Genomic DNA, 18,234 nt, shown 5'->3' on the forward strand with positions numbered 1-18,234 from the left:
AAGTATAATAGAAGCACGTCACCACTTCTGTATTTCTCACCCACTTCTGCTTTTGGCTTACAGATACTAATGGAAAATACTGAGCATATGAATGTGGCCATATGGGTAGGAAAATATTTGCAGTTTTTCTTCAGCAGTGAAAAATCACTGAAAATACTAATTATAAAAACTGACACACGGACCAAATACTGATTAATATCAGATCCAAAACACTGATGAACAACGGCCAATGTTTTTACGTAGGAGGACTAATTTTATGTAGTGATGGGAGTCTTTTAGCGTTCAGACAAGCAGCGATCGTTAATTAATGTCACATTCTCTCCTTCTGGAATATTTCTTTACAGTAAAATTGTACATCAGCATGCATAACCATCTAATATTAGAATATGAATTCAGCATAGCACAAGAAAATAAAGGCTAGGACTTCATGTAATAAATCATTACTAATGAGAGGATAGAAATTCCACATGACAACATTCAAAAGTAACACTTAAAGCGTAAGAAAATTTTTTGTTCTTTTTTTTTCTTGAGTCGTTTCATTGCTGTGTTCATGCATTTTCAGATCCAGCCCAAGACGTGAGTACTGAAATAACATTTCTTGTCACGTTGTCTTAATGACTATAAAAGCTACATTACAGCACTTAAGAGTTTTACAAGGATAGAAAAAAAGAGCTTTAGAACAGTGTAGGAAGGACTTTTATATGCAACATTACTTTCCGAACATAATGCAAAATATATTTTTTTCTTTCAACAGCTCGATGAAAAGAACTTTTGGTTAACTGAATCACGGTAACACGGAAAACATCAACCAGGATGAACGGACCATTGTTGCACTGATCTACATACTGAGATGTCCTTGGAATTCCAAACATAAAGATTAAGTCAAGACATAAAACAGAAAAGAAAAAACACAGACCAAAGTGAAGGCCAGTTACAGTGATGACTTCACTGGATCAATAGCTTATTTCCAACTGCTGTAAGGAGAGCTTTGGATGTTGCATATGTCCATAATAGTAAAGAATGTTACTGGCCTTTCTTGTTGCAGGTGTTAACTCAACGATGATGTTCAATGGCGCTGGTATGTGTATAAACATTTTTAAGATGTTTTGGGAAAGGCAAGCCTACAGGCAACATGGGAACTTTCTGGGCCATATTTGCTAGCAATAACTAACTTCTGAGATGATTTCATTTTACAAGGCAATATGACTATAAATATCACCAGCATGGATGGAGAAATGTTGTTTGAAGAAAAAGATTCTTCTTTTCGGATCCTAATGGGCTGCTTGCTCTCAGTTCTAATACTTTCAACTCTTTTGGGAAATACCTTGGTCTGCGCAGCTGTCATCAGATTTCGACATCTTCGGTCCAAAGTGACAAACTTTTTTGTGATCTCCCTAGCTGTGTCTGACCTTCTGGTTGCAATGTTGGTGATGCCTTGGAAAGCTGTTGCAGAGATTGCCGGCTTTTGGCCATTTGGTTCATTCTGTAATATATGGGTTGCCTTTGATATAATGTGTTCAACGGCATCTATCTTAAACCTTTGTGTCATCAGTGTTGACAGATACTGGGCGATCTCCAGCCCATTTAGATATGAGAGGAAAATGACCCCAAAAGTAGCCTTCATAATGATAAGTGTTGCTTGGACCTTATCAGTTCTGATATCTTTCATTCCTGTGCAGCTCAACTGGCACAGAGCAAAGACTACCAGCTTTTTTGACCTAAATATTACCATCCAAGGCAGCACAATGGATAACTGTGACTCTAGCCTAAATAGGACATATGCAATTTCTTCATCTCTCATTAGCTTCTATATACCAGTGGCCATTATGATTGTAACCTACACCCGGATATACAGGATAGCTGCAAAGCAAATTCGACGCATCTCAGCTCTTGAAAGAGCAGCAGTACATGCCAAGAATTGTCAAAGCAGCACAGGGAATGGAAGTAGCGTTGATTGCCAACAGCCGGAAAGTTCTTTAAAGACTTCATTTAAAAGAGAAACAAAGGTCTTGAAGACATTGTCAGTGATTATGGGAGTTTTTGTATGTTGCTGGTTGCCCTTTTTCATATTGAACTGTATGGTACCATTTTGTGACCCAAGTGTATCCACAAGTGGAGCAGAGCCATTCTGCATCAGCTCGACCACATTTGACATTTTTGTGTGGTTTGGTTGGGCAAATTCTTCACTGAATCCCATAATCTATGCTTTCAATGCTGATTTCCGCAAGGCTTTCTCAACATTATTAGGCTGCTACAAAATCTGTCCTACATCCAACAATGCTATAGAGACAGTTAGCATAAACAATAATGGGGCAGTTGTCTATTCATGTCAGCAAGAGCCCAAAGGTTCAATTCCAAATGAGTGTAACTTAGTTTACCTAATTCCACATGCTATTATTTGTCCTGAAGAGGAGAGTCTGAAAAAAGAAGAAGAAAGTGGCTTATCTAAGAGTTTGGACAAAATGTCTCCTGCATTCTCTGGGATCTTGGACTATGATGCAGAGGTATCACTAGAAAAGATAAATCCTATCACACAAAATGGGCAGCCAAAAACCTGAAAAACAGCCTTGGTGGACATACCTATTATACTATTAATGGAGACTTCTAGATGATACAGATCCTAGTTAGACAGACTATCTGACTGATCAAATCGATTTCTAAAAATGCATTCCAATGTATTTTGTATACGTGTTTATTTTTGTGATGTTCACAGGGAAACAAGGTTATAAATATGAGGCCATTAGTAATTATTTTAGATGGTGCATACAGTGTATACTGTATTATGAGAATGTGTTTTTTTTATTGCAGACTTTGGACTAGAGCAAAGTCCTTCATTGACAAAGAGACATTAAATAGGTTGTCTACTTTCAGGAAAGTGGGCCCTAAGCTGTGTAAAATGCATAAAATAACAAATTCAGCAGATACTCGTCCTCACTAGGTCCAGCGCCGGCTCCCCGTGGTGCTCTGGTCCAAGTGTTTTGACCATAACCATGACATCACTTCAGCAGCACGTGGCACAGCTCTAGCCGGCTGCTCAGCTCAGTACTCATGCACTGAGGTTGACGAAAAACAACATTGAGCTCAGTGTACGAGTCGATGAGCTCAGCTCAGTGACTGGATAGCTAGAGCGGTGACATCACATCAATAGTGTGCGTGACCGCTCTAACCAGATACTGAGCCCAGCACTGACTTGAGCATAATGTACCACCAACCTCAGTGCATTTGTCACCTCTGTAGTCAAAACTCCTAGACCAGAGCAGTAGCAGTGAGCTGGCGCCAGACTCAAGAAGTATATTTTTCACATTTTAGGGTCCACGTTCCTGAAGTGGACAAAACCTTTACAGTGTGCAAAAATGTTGGCATATAGAATAAGCTAAATCACTAAGTGGAAACGGTAAACCCATTTTATTAATATTCTCAGTAGTCAACATCTGAAGTTTATGTTTGTGTTTTTCACAATTTGAGGGTAATATGATATGTGTTCACGATGAAGACATGAGATGCAATGAACAGTGTTCTTTTATAGATTACCTACCATTGTAGATAATCCCCAACAACACTTCTTAAAGCTTATAAATATTAAGTTCATGTGAAAACTCAGCCAGGGAGACAATGGGGTAAATTCACACCTATGATTCCTTTTACATAGTAGGTTTATTGTAGTGCAATTTATTATTTTGCAGTGAAACATAGCTCTCATCAAAGAGGAAAAAAGCTAACTCTCAACTACCACCTATTGAAGGTAGCTACCCTTTCAATCCATATCTACCCTTTCCCGAGCCTTGCCACAAGACTTAGGATACTTAGCCAAAGATGAGTTCTTGCAGCAGAGACAACTTAATTCCTCTTTGAAAAGAGTTAATTTGCATATATATATATAAATATATATATAAATATATATATATATATATATATATTTTTTTTTTACCAGGAGGCATTATTTTTGGTTAGTAAGTCTCCCTATGCCTGCTTTGTGGTTTCCATAGGGAAAAACAATATCCCCTACACTTTATCAATTTAATGCACAGAAGGAAAAAAGTTTGATGCATCAGATCATGCGCAACATTAGCTGTTTTGATAACAAGGGGAGCATCTCATACTTTAATTGTACATTGTGCATCTACTATTCTGAGATGTACTTCAGCCATGTGTGGTAGAGCAAAGCAGAAGGGGGGGGTAACCAGAATTATTGCTCCCTTTAGCCCATCACATATTAAATTTGATCTTAAGAACACAGGGATGCTTTGACTGATGCCTACACACAATATGGATGTCCAATATAAAGTCCATAAACCTATTAGGAAATAGTACTTGCCTATTTAGTGCTTCTTATTTTTTAAAGGAAACCTATCATCTGTTTTTGCCTAAATAATCTGTTGCCACCACACTACGGCCCTTTTTAGAAACATCTCTACAACCCTTTGATATAAATCCAATTGCCCCGCAAATGTCTTGTATAGTTGGCCTATGCTGTTTGCTAATGGGTGCTGAGTGGTCCAATGGGCATTTCCAACTCATGCCCGCTACCCACTCTATGCTGCCCCTACATCTTTTCCGTGGATGAGGTCTCATTTGCGATTCATACAATCTGTCCGGTGCATGTGCAGCTAAGGAAATTGCTCTGTCCTCTCAGGTTAGAGCAAATGGCACCTACACAAGGTTAAATTACAACTGTGCATGCGCAAGATTTGTAATAACTGTGTGGATCACATAGGAGACATCATTAACATCATTCAAGGGCAAAGTGATTGCAATCACAGAGACGCCCATTGGACCATTTTTTCTCAATAAGCATATAGTAAGGAACAGTTGTAAAAGTCATTTTATGGGGTATATGCAGCATCTGTGCTTATACAAATGGGTTGTAAGGACCTTGTTGCAAAGGGCTAAAATGTGTTGGCAGTGGAAACTCTGGTGACAGGTTCCTTTGAACATGGTTTCTCTTACCTATGTCCAGGAAAATGCAAATACTTGTGGGAACTATATTTTAATGGGACAAAGAAATCCCTGGTGACTAAACTTCACAAATTTGTTATAGTAGATCTCCGGATGTAGCTGTGGCAACCATATCTAATTTACATTACTGTCTGTACTATGAGAAGAAAGGTTACAAAGATAGATATAGGCCATTTAATATATGAATAGGATTATATTAATACCCATTTATAGGCACCCCCCAAAAAAAAGTAAAACAATGTAAATCTAAGAGATTTAGAGCAATATTTGTTTTTACCACAACACCTTTTTAAATCTGGATTGAGAACTAAGAAGCTTCTGGATATAGGAAAAAAAACAGTACCCATTATAGGAGTTTTCAGCCCAGCTTAAATGGGTTGCCTCATCACTTTAAAGTACTATTTTCACGTTTCTTTTTATTTCAGCTCTGGAGTCATGCAACTAATACTGTAGAAGTTCACTGACCCTAGTATTATACTCACCATCCACCATCTTCATCTATTACCTGGGCCACTTCGGTCTCACACCACCATCTTGTGACCTCAACTTCTGAATGACTGGAGGTCGGAGATAACAGTCTCAAGGTCTCAATGTAAGTCTATGAGAGCCTTGTTCTGGCCTCATTCTGGCTGTCAAAGACTTACATTGAGTTGTTGCTTCCAGATCAAGCAGCAAACACTGGAGCGTTTCAGAAGGTCACAACTTCCAGAAGACAACAGGAGCGGTGCTGATAACAGAAGAAGACGGCGGTTGGTGAGAATAAGACTAGGGGCAGTGAATTCACGTAAGTGCCACCACTCCAGAACTGCAATAAAAAAAAAATGCTGTTGTGGTGATTTAAACGGGTGAATTTGCAAAGTGCTTGTAAAAACAAGCAACTTTTCAATGTATTTATTATTAAAAATTCTTACCATTTTTAATGAATGGTAGGATTTTTAATTTTATTGTTTACTAATCAATGTTTAGGCCAACAGCCAACTCTGCAGTTTATCATTGGTGCCCAGTCTCCTAGGCAAGGAGCGCAGCACTTACATGCCCCTTCTCATAGAGCTTGTAAGCACTGATCTGAAGCTGGCTCAATCACTAAATCCACCCAGGCTCAGTGCCACTCGTTTCCTCCAATGCTGCAAAGGCAAAGCTACCTCTACTTGCAGCATCAAAGACTGCACAGTTTTGATGAGTAGCTCGGAGATGCCACTGGTCCAAACTGTCAATCAATCAGGAGTGCATTGCTACCCAGGAAGCCTGGAGGCAGAGGAGCAGTGGACTGCAGAAGACTGAAGATCAGATAACCCCTTTAAATGTTTATATTTATCATCTTTCAGTATTCTGGTCCTAACATTTTTACTGATTTAATAACTCATGAAAAATAAATGTTATAGATGGAAACATACACAAAAGTTCACCAACATGGATTTCACAGTTTTTTTTCTTATCTTAATGCCAACTTTTTGGACACTTTTAAGACTCAGTTGCAAAGTACAGATAGAAAAATAGTCAGAATATTGCAATTAACTGTAAGGATTTGTTAAGATGAGAGATTGTGTAAATGCCTTTATAATTTCATGTTTGAAAAAAAAACAGAGCCTTATAGTAAGAGTGGGTATTTTTTTAAAGATTACTAAAAGCTTATTGTAAACATATACTATTATTTATGATTTTACATGAATATTTTTGAGACAAAATGAACTCTATAAAGATTTACTTTTATTAAGCTTATTTTAAATAACTCTGTGACCATTTTCTAAGGATTCACTTTGGCTTTTGGTATTGGATAAGAATCTGTTTTCTCACAGCTGCCATCAGTATTTCTGTGATTTCTCTTTCATCTAGACTTAGTGCAGTATTCAGTAGCTTTATTGTTGGTGTCTCATTACTGGAAATCAATGGTACAAGTAAGACATATTGCGATTCATCCAATTCCTTATTTAACATTATTGCGCTACTGAAAGGAATCAGAAAACACCAATTGATACATTTAGTTACTACCTGTGTCTTAACCTCAATGCCATGCCTATGGATACATTAAAGAAAATCTGATGCCACTCCTGATATGTCTTTTTCGCAAATAATTGCATTTTCCCATGAACTAAGAATTCTATAGTGTTTTCTTTCAAAACTCTATGTTGTGCTGCTCCACTTTTATTCCTCTTAGAAATGTATGAATAAATTGACAACGGGACGCTACCAGTTGAGGGTGTGCTCCTTCTTACTTTAAGGGCAGGTGCACATTATATTGGACGAGTGCTATCCATGGTTTTGACGGATAGCACCCATGCTATTCTATGGGACTGTGCACATGTCCAATTTTTTTCCTTGGACCGAGTGGTCTGAGGAAAAATCGGTGACATATCCAATTTTGATCCAAGTGTCAGATCAAAATGGCAATGCAAGTCTATGGGTCCATGGAAAATTTCGGATCACACTTTGATGACATCCGAGTGCGGCCCGATTTTCGCGGACTGACTGAATGGAGAAGGAGGAGAGGGGAGGAAACTTTTTTTTTCTCTCCCCATTCGAGTAAAACTGATCCCACTCTGATCACCCTCTGATCAAACTCAGATCAGAGTCTGGTCAGCATAATCGGACTGTTTATTCTTGGATGTAAAGAAAAACGGTGGTCCGTACCTGCGCTAATACTGTTTTAATGGTATGGACTATATCAAAAGTGTGTAGGGCACACCCTGTGGACAAGAGGAATAATAGCACCCAGTTATTACTATAATCATAAATTTCAAGGTGAAATAATAGAAGACCAGACCAAAACAGAACTGTAAAATTATATTTCTAGCTAGAATTGTTATTTCATGGAGAATACAAGTATTTCTTTTAATACTGGCATGTTAGGAAAACTGGCAGGTTTACTTTAAAGGGGAATTCTAGTGTTATTGCATAAACTACCAGAATTCTCTAAATTGTCTTTTCCTAGTCTCCTTAATTTTGGGAATAATCCAGATGAGGAAAAATAGAATTCCCCAGGATTAACTTGACAAGACAGCAAATACATCTCAAAGAATAACAAATATGTCATTACAAGATAAGCCTTTTTAAAGGATGGTTGGCAATTGGGAAAAGAAGCACAAAGCCCTCAGGGCCCTGTTTGTGCAAATGAGGGCTGGCAACTGAATGATTGTCAGGTGCTTTCATTACTCCAAACATTAGCTGTTTAGTCAGAAAAGAAATGTGCTGTGGGACTATCTTAAAGTGCTTTTCTAGGAATTTACATAATAATTTGGCTCCTAAGATATATAATATAATATACAATCTATAGAGCTTCCTGTGCCGCCATCATTCTTTTGTTTTTATGGTGTAAAATGACTGATGTCCAAACTATTGACACCTCTTGACAGCAGCAATTACTGATTGTCATGGTCATCTGATATGTTTTCATTAGCAATGTTATATAACCATTAAAAACAAGGAGAATTGGTTTAAATGGCAAACTATTACAAATGCATCTAGTTAGCCTGTCTTTAGTCTTAACTCTCCTAAAGTATCACTCTGTCTTATTGTGTAAGTGAACAGCTTTGTATATATGCCTTTGCCTTCTATAAAAGTACTTTGATTGCTGCATGTGCAGTATTTTAATTACTTCATTGGAGTCAAGGAGGAGGAGCTGTTTGGCTGAAGAGTCACAGTGACTTACCTATAAGCATGCTTGTAATTTGTGCTTGATTAATGTCCCTTTAGGCAGGAATTAAGAACAGAATTAGGCTTAGGGCTCGCTCAGACTAGCGTATAAATCGGATGAGTGCGATGCAAGAAAAATAGTGATTGGACTTGGACCAATGTTATTCAATGAGGCAGTGCAGATCTGCGGATTGTTTCTCAGCTGTATTTGGAATGAGAAAAAAATTGCAGCATACGATGGGTGTGAAAAAAAAATCAGATGCCATACGGACCACCAGTATCACATCTGATTTTTATGGATACATTACAATTCTGTTAGATAGGAAACTGTAAATGGTCCTGTAATAGATTAATAGCTACTGCGTAAAAAAACGGATTGCATATGAACAGAACATGGATGACAAGTGGATGAAAATCGTCCTACTCTCCTGGATGCGAATGAGACCAATTTTTTATACGCTAGCGTCAGTGAGCCCTTAGGGACATTATTCAAGCCAGCAATAGCTATGTTTATGGACCAGGCACCCTAGCTCTTCAGCGCAGTGGCTTCAACTTCATTAATCCAAGGAGTGTAAAGGAAGAATAAAAGCGCTCCATGTGGGATCAGTATTGCGGGACATGTATCGGTATTCGAGCCTTTCTCACCTGTTATGGTTGACTTGGGCAGGCACATCTCTGGAAGGAGCAAAGACAGATCCACCATGGGGCTGCTGAATCAACCGCTGGTTCTGGACCCTGTGGATCAAGGAATTGAAACATTGTCAGGGAAGAAAAAGGAGGTGTGGTGTCATCTGGGTGCTGTCGTAGATGTGGATAACCAGAGTTTGGTAATAGAGAAAAGATTTACTTGACCAATAAAACTTTTCTCTATTACACGACCCTAGTAATCCACATCTATGGTAGCGCTAAGACGACACAACACCTACTCTTTCTTTCTTGGCAATGAATCCAGGTAGGTAATTAACAATCAACATATACAGCGATTAAAGCACTTATTTCACAGAATGCATCTATTCTTAATATTTATAAGGATATGTTTAGAAAGCTATTCAAGTACAATATAAGACAGTGGGGGTGCCTTTTAGAGACTTTAAGCCAATGTCAGGTTAATTTTAAGAATCAGTAAAGTGATTATAATGAACTCCTATTTTTTCTGTCTCATGTCTAAAAACATTATCTGAATGCCTACTAATTCTCAATAATTTACAAGCTAGACTTATCATGTCAAATATTATCATCTTATATTCGTTTTACACTGCTACACTAACAATTGCCAGCCGTTCTATGATCATTTTCATCCAACAACCTGTAATTAAATCCATTTTGTTATTAATCATCTATTGTGTTGCATTAGTCAATACAGATGACGGAAGACTTAAAGGGAATTCGTAACCATAAATTTGCTGTCCAATCTGCAAGCATCATGTTATAGAGCAGAGGAGCTAATTGGATATATAGTATTAGTGAGAAATCCTGCCCTTTCTGGGATTTTCTGTCCAGCGGGCGGTCTGATCAGTGACTGACAGCTATCTCTGTATGCACACTTAAACAAAGAAAGCTGTCAGTCATTGATCGGACCACCCACTGGACTGAGAATCCCAGGAAGACCAGAGGGTAAAAGGAAGAGCACACAGATTATACAGAATCTTTTAACAAAAAAACTATATATCAATCTCCTCCACTCCCTTTACTCTTCAACTTGCTGCCTGCTGACTGGAAAGCAATGTCTTGGTGATAGGTTGCCTTTAAAAATGTCCTCACATGACCTTTTTTTCCACTAAATTTGTATATATGTTTATGTAGTGTCGTTATATGTGTATGTAGTGTAGTGTGTATTAATATACTCACCAATCGCCGTCTTCTCCAGGATCCAGCGCTGTTACGCTCATCTTCTGAGAGACGTCACCACTCTTCAGACTATATGGCTCACTCCATGCTCTAGGTAACAAATTATTAACATTAGTAAATTGGTGTATAAAATATAAAGCCTACAAAAGAAACGCGCTTCAATAGTAAAATAAATAGTTTATTTATTAAAGTTAAAAATATACACATACATAAATAATTGTTAAAAATCTGAGAAACGTCAAACACCTAAGCAGACATGTAAGGCGTAGGAATGAAAGTTCATCTCAAAAAGTAAAAATAGTAGATTAATTCATGAAATTTTATATCATAATACTACACTCACTACAATATATGAAAAGTAAAGTGCTTATGCATAAATATAAATCTATATCTTAGACATTATTGAATATTTACTACAATATATGAAACATGATGAACAGTACAATTATTATTATTATTTATTGTTATAGTGTCATTTATTCCCTGGTGCTTTACCTGTGAAAAAGGGGTATACATACAAAAACAATTACAATAATCTTGAACAAAATGTGACGGCAACTGGTAGAGGAGGAGCAAGGACCCTGCCTGCGAGGACTCACAGTCTACAAGGGATGGGTGAGGATACAGTAGGTGAGGGTAGATCTGGTGGTAAAGAGGTATGGTGGGACGAGGGTTACTGCAGGTTCTAGGCTTGTCGGAAGAGGTGGGTCTTCAGGTTCCTTTTGAAGGTTTCCATAGTAGGCGAGAGTCTGATATGTTGGGGTAGAGAGTTCCAGAGTAAGGGGGATGCATGGGAGAAATCTTGTATGCGATTGTGGGAAGATGAGATAAGAGGGGAGAAGAGCAGGAGATCTTGTGAGGATCGTAGGTTGCGTGCAGGTATGTATCGGGAAACTAGGTCACAGATATATGGAGGAGATAGGTTATGAATGGCATTGCATGCCATGGTTAGGGTTTTGAACTGGAGTCTCTGTGCAATGGGGAGCCATTGAAGGGATTGACAGATAGGAGAGGCCGGGGAATATCGGGGGGACAGGTGGATTAGTCGGGCAGCAGAGTTTAGGATATATTGGAGGGGTGTGAGAGTGTTAGAAGGGAGGCCACAGAGTAGGAGGTTGCAGTAGTCGAGGCGGGAAATGATGAGTGCATGCACTAGTGTTTTTGCAGATTCGTAGTTGAGGAATGTGCGGATCTGGGAGATATTTTTGAGTTGGAGACAGCATGAAGTGGAGAGGGCTTGGATATGTGGTTTGAAGGAGAGATCAGAGTCCAGGGTTACCCCAAGACAGCGAACTTGCGGGACTGGGGAGAGTGGGCAGCCATTGATGTTGATACATAGGTCAGGTGGGGAGTATGAATGAGATGGTGGAAAGATGATGAATTCAGTTTTATCCATGTTAAGTTTTAGAAATCTAGCAGAGAAGAAGTATGAAATAGTGGACAGACATTGTGGGATTTTGGTTAGTAGGGAGGAGATGTCGGGTCCAGAGACGTAGATCTGTGTGTCATCAGCATAGAGGTGATACTGTAAGCCATGAGACTCTATGAGCTGTCCCAGACCAAAGGTACAATGACAATAATTACCCCTAACCAACACACACAATGTCCACTCCACAATATGCGCTTACACATTGCTTTCTCATCCCTTTGAGAAAGTTGTCTGCGAAACGCACATTAAGTTATGGACATTGTGAGTGTTGGTTAGGGGTAATTATTGCCATTGTACTGTTGATGAGGATTAAATATTCAATAATGTTTGAGATATAGATTTTTATTCATGCACGCGCACTTTACTTTTTATATGTTGTACTGAGTGTAGTATATAATCTCATGAATCAATCTAGTATTTTTGATTTTTTGAGTTGAACTTTCACCCCTACCCTTTATATGTCTGCTTAAGTGTTTGATCTTTCCCTGATTTTAACAATTATTTATGTATGTGAATATTTTTAACTTTAATAAATAACCTATTTATTTTATAATTGTAATATGTGTTACTTTCATAGGATTTAGCACTCTATGCTCTGTATGTGAGCTGGAAGCCTTGTTCTGATGCTTCATAGACTTAAATTGTAAAAGCCATGCAGAGTCTGGAGAGTGGTGATGTCACTCAGAAGAGGAGCAGAACAATGCTGGATACCAAATAAAAACACAGTAGTTCAATATATTAGCACGCTACAGTACATACACAGATACACAGATTTAGTGAAAAAAAAGTTCACAGGAGTACTTCTTTAAGGTTGGTATTTACTGTAAGGATACAAAATTGTACATGGTCAGAAGAGTTTAAAAGTAGAGCAACATTCTCATGCCCCTTGCTTCTATGTTTAATGTTGCATAATATTTCCATCATGACTCTTCCTGGCATCCTGTGTAAGGATAGTTTAGACTTGTACTAATGTACGGAAAACATTACCATTTATGGTGTTAACTTGTATTAGAGGTCAAAAGAATAGTTTGTTTGACCTTACTAACAGAGTGAACACTCACTAAGTGAACTGGCAGGGTTTTCGTGGACCAAATTGCTAATCTATCTTGTTCATATAAACATTCAATAAGCTTTGACAATGCAATGAAGGAGAGTGGGCATAGTTTCTGTAGACTGCTTGAAAGGTTTGGACGGTAGGGAAGACATGAGCTGCTCCTCTTAGGCTGGTCTCCAAATTGACATAGTTCATTCTAAAACATGTAAATCCACCATAATAAGGAAAAAAATATACAAGTTAGCTACTGTAGTTCATAAATTCAATGGTTAGAAGGATCATATGTTTTCAGCGCTTAAAGTAATCATCCTTTGTTAGTGCGTTTTTACCCATCCAACACTTATGATGCAAGTGAGGACCACAATGTCCAGACCAGCTGCAGGTCTCTTGACTGAAACTCAACAGTATCCTGACCCAAACGCAACAGTATCCTGACCCAAACTCAATAGTATCCTGACCCAAACTCAACAGTATCCTGACCCAATGTCAACAGTATCCTGACCCAATGTCAACAGTGTCCTGACCCAATGTCAACAGTATCCTGACCCAAACTCAACAGTATCCTGACCAAAACTCAACAGTATCCTGACCCAATTTCAACAGTATCCTGACCCAAACTCAACAGTATCCTGACCCAATGTCAACAGTATCCTGACCGAAACTCAACAGTATCCTGACCCAAACTCAACAGTATCTTGACCCAATCTCAACAATATCCTGACCCAATCTCCACAGTATCCTGACCCAAACTCAACAGCATATAGATATACAATATTTCTATGAGGATCCTAATTTTGGGGCATGAGACTCGCAGTCGGTCCAGACATTTTGGTCCATACTTAGACCATGAATGTTGGACATGTCAAACCTGCCTTAAATATATCCAATGCAAAACATCTATTCTCCTTAGTGTATATATTAAATGGTAGTGCACTTAGGGAGGTATCGATGTGTTTGTCCCTACACAGGATCTATCTTTAGGAGACCAGGTTGTTTTTTTTTCTATCCATAAAATGGCAAAAAAGTATTTAATCTTGAAAATATATTTGCAGCACCTGTTAGCAAATCAAGTATTAGTGATCACATGTGAATGATTACATCTGCTTTTCTTCAGCTCATTGACTTGTACAAATTATAGACTCTAGAAAAAAGAGAATGGATGTTGCGTATTTGTTGCAGTCCAATATGAAGAAGCTTCAATTAATTAGATGACATTTTCTTGGTTTATTTTTGTTACAAAATAATTTATGTGTACTGTCTATTTTATTAATTAAAATGTTGATGCAAATTCGCTTTATTGTTATGCTTACATTCGAAAGTTATCTGCACACAATTATTAATTGAAAAAAAGTGATACACACGTTTTTATTTTGGGGAGTCATGTTCTTGCCATTATTATTAATGTGGTTTTCCAGGTAAAAAAAGATGAGCTGGTGAGCAATAGGAAAAATGAGAACAAATGGTCTTAAATGCTTTCATTTTTATTTCATAAATCAACAGTACACACGGAAATAAGCAACTTTGTAATATATCTTTATCAGAGAAATCTGCTTCTTTCTCTGTCAGAATTGATCAGTCATTATCGATATTCTCAATTCAGGGGTAAAATCTGTATTCAGTGAAGACAGACTTTTCTATTACTGAGATAGGAAAGCCATGGCCAGTGGGAGTTTCCCATGCAGAAGTTACTGCAAAGGAAAGATAGTACCATGTCGTGTCTATACAGATATCTCTGGTTCGTACTTCTAGTAGAGCAGCACAAAAATATACACTGTTTAGCTAGTAGGAACACTGAAAGTTGACAGAAATTGATGTAGAGCTGTCTCTTTCAACCTCCCTTCATCCATTAGGATGGTGATTGCTAGGCCACTGTACACACTTAGCCAACCGGCAGGGATAGGAAGGTGGATAAGCAGGGGGATCATTCTCCTCATGGATACATCAGACTCATGATAATGTGTCTTGTGTATTATTTTAGTGCTGTATTAGCCAAATGTCACAATATTTTTGTGCCATTTTGGCTACTTGGAGTACAGACCAGCTTTGGAAGTACTATATGCAGCAATTTTACCTTTTTTAGATTAGTAGACTAAGCAAGATACCTTCATAAAACAAAAAGAATCTATAGCACATAAATTCATGGCAGATCTAAAATGCCTGGTTTGGAAGATTACTCAAACTCGTATTGTGGCCACTTTTAAATCACTGATCCTTCTGAAGAATCCTTGGACTCTAATTTGAAAATATTCCCAGTCAATGCGCAAGAAAATTGAGTGCTTAAACAGTTATCTTGTTAATTTATTCTGAGAACCTATAGTGGTACTTGACAATTTGTGAACCAATCTGAATTTTCTATATTTCTACATATGATTGTCCTAAAATTAAATCAGATTTTCATACAAGTTCTAAAATTAGTTTAATAGAACCAAATCACACAAATGAGTCAAAATTATTACAATTTGACACTTTTTAAATTAGGAAAATGATCCAATATCGAATGTTTGTCAGTGGCAAAGTATATGACCAGTAGCGTAGCTACTAGAGATGAGCGTTGTTCTACTCGAACTGTTCGTCAATCTCAAATTCGAGCTGTTTTGGGCGGTGTTCGAGCCGGTCGGCGAACACGAACAATTTGAGAAAAATTCGGCTGTTCGAGGTTATGTTCGATAACTGTTCGTGCACCAAAATCATAACTGGATTTTTTCTCAGTAATGATGAAAATTAATGTTAATACGCAGTTTGAGTGTACAGCGGGGTGGGGGGAGGGGCAGGGGATGGATCTCTGCAGGAACAATGAAGATCTCCATTTTTTTTTCCCTCATTTGCAGTGGGGAGGTGCAATCTGTCAGCCTATCAGCAGCGCACACACGGAGCGAAGTGCTTTTTTTCACACAAGCAAGGGCATGTGTCATTGGCAGTGTATGTCACATGTCCTTGCCCTATAAGACCAAGCCATTTTCCCCGTCGCCACCATTTTCTCACTGCTGCAGCTGCGTGTTAGACGGCACCGCTGTTGCTGTGTGCGCTATACCTTGTTAATTTCAAGCCAATTTTCGCACAAATATACAGATAGCTTGGGAGTAGGGAATAGTTGTGATTGCAGTCCTTTTAAGGACTAGGTTACAACATTTCCTACGACTTTTATCAGGGAGGTCTGTGCTCTTAAATAGATAGGTTGTGGGAGTAAAGACTAATTGTAATTGGAGTCCTTTTCAGGACTAGGTTACATGAGTTCCTATCAGTTTTTGCCAGGCAGGTCTGTGCCAGTGCTGTGCAAGTTTTTTTCACAGCATTTGGCTGAATCTAGCAAAGCTAATCCTTTTTGGCCTATTGCAGAGTGTGTTAGTCAGTGGAGTAGCCTATCTGTGTTGCAAGATATAACACCTGTGTATAGAATACCAATTTTTTTACTGCACCTAGTGAAGTAAAATCTTTTGGGCATAGCATCATTCTATTAGTCCATCTATACTGACCTCCATCAGGTTGCAAACTGAATATAATTTTTTTCTGCATCTAGCTCTGAAAAAATATTTGGGCTTCTAGCAGTGTGTGGGACTTGTTCTATTAGTCCATCTATACAGACCTCCATCAGGTTGCAAACTGAATATAATTTTTTTCTGCATCTAGCTCTGAAAAAATATTTGGGCTTCTAGCAGTGTGTGGGACTTGGTCTATTAGTCCATCTATACTGACCTCCATCAGGTTGCAAATTGAATATATTTTTTTTCTGCATCTAGCTCTGAAAAAATAGTTGGGCTTCTAGCGGTGTGTGGGACTTGGTCTATTAGTCCATCTATACTGACCTCCATCAGGTTGCAAATTAAAAATAATTTTTTTCTGCATCTAGCTCTGAAAAAATATTTGGGCTTCTAGCAGTGTGTGGGACTTGGTCTATTAGTCCATCTATACTGACCTCCATCAGGTTGCAAATTAAAAATAATTTTTTTCTGCATCTAGCTCTGAAAAAATATTTGGGCTTCTAGCAGTGTGTGGGACTTGGTCTATTAGTCCATCTATACTGACCTCCATCAGGTTGCAAATTAAAAATAATTTTTTTGTGCATCTAGCTCTGAAAAAATATTTGGGCTTCTAGCAGTGTGTGGGACTTGGTCTATTAGTCCATCTATACTGACCTCCATCAGGTTGCAAATTAAAAATAATTTTTTTCTTCATTTAGCTCTGAAAAAATATTTTTGCTTCTAGCAGTGTGTGGGACTTGTTCTATTAGTCCTTCTATACTGACCTCCAGCAGGTTGCAAATTGAATATAATTTTTTTCTGCATCTAGCTCTGAAAAAATAGTTGGGCTTCTAGCGGTGTGTGGGACTTGGTCTATTAGTCCATCTATACTGACCTCCATCAGGTTGCAAATTAAAAATAATTTTTTTCTGCATCTAGCTCTGAAAAAATATTTGGGCTTCTAGCAGTGTGTGGGACTTGGTCTATTAGTCCATCTATACTGACCTCCATCAGGTTGCAAATTAAAAATAATTTTTATCTGCATCTACAGTACCTCTGAAAAAATATTTGGGCTTCTAGCAGTGTGTGGGACTATTTGTATTAGTCCATCTATACTGACCTCCATCAGGTTGCAAATTCAAAATAATTTTTTTCTGCATCTAACCCAGCCAATAGTTTTGGCCTAATACCACAGTTTGGCCACTCAGCTCTGCTCGGTTACCATCCATTGTTTTTTTGTGCAAACAACTCCAGAGTTGTGAATTAGTTAACCACCAAAATGAGTGGAAAAAGGCCTGCTGCTGGTGGAAAGGGGAATAGGCGTGTTGGGAAGGGGAAAAAAGGTTGTGTCCGTGGGGTAGGTGTTAAAGCAACAGTAACATCTGCAGAAGAAAGACCATCTTCCAGCCAAACTAAAATGTCTACTTCTTTTAGCGGACAATGTGATAAGATCCCTTTCTTACGGCCACGCCAATCGCTACAAATTCCAGATGAGGCACAAAAACAGCAGGTGCTTCAACGGATATCAAGTGCTCCTTTAAGTGGGCTCTCCTCCACATCAACTTCAACATCACAAATACTCCAGTCCTCAAAGGTGTCACCCAAATCGCACTTGCTTCCTCACAGCTCCCAAATCTCCAGCTGCCCGTCTGAGTATGAGGTAGAACAGATGGTTGAGTCTGCAGAGCTGTTTACTCATACTATAGCCTGGGAATCAGAGGTCGACTCCAGCGCTTCTGTGAATCCAGACGAGGAAATGATCTGCACTGATGCCCTGAATCATTATGAGTCGGATCCAGGACCAGACGCAGAAGGTTCTGACCATAATGTAGACCCTCATTCCCAAACTGTAACTCCTG

General features: G+C 38.5%; 1 protein-coding gene across 1 annotated transcript in view; it reads left to right on the forward strand.

The window, feature by feature from the left end:
* DRD1 (dopamine receptor D1) overlaps window positions 1–10,652 on the forward strand; it is a 207,631-nt gene extending 196,979 nt beyond the window's left edge. Inside the window, exon 3 of the mRNA XM_073651296.1 lies at window positions 755–10,652. Within this exon, the coding sequence (XP_073507397.1) occupies window positions 1,203–2,558 (1,356 nt within the window). The 5' untranslated portion in view covers window positions 755–1,202 and the 3' untranslated portion in view covers window positions 2,559–10,652. The remainder of the gene's footprint in view (window positions 1–754) is intronic.
* Window positions 10,653–18,234: the final 7,582 nt, after the last annotated feature.

The sequence above is a fragment of the Phyllobates terribilis genome, unplaced genomic scaffold (assembly GCF_046119375.1).
Source record: "Phyllobates terribilis strain yellow unplaced genomic scaffold, ASM4611937v1 Scaffold_11__3_contigs__length_659146591, whole genome shotgun sequence".
NCBI classification, from domain to species: Eukaryota; Metazoa; Chordata; class Amphibia; order Anura; family Dendrobatidae; genus Phyllobates; species Phyllobates terribilis.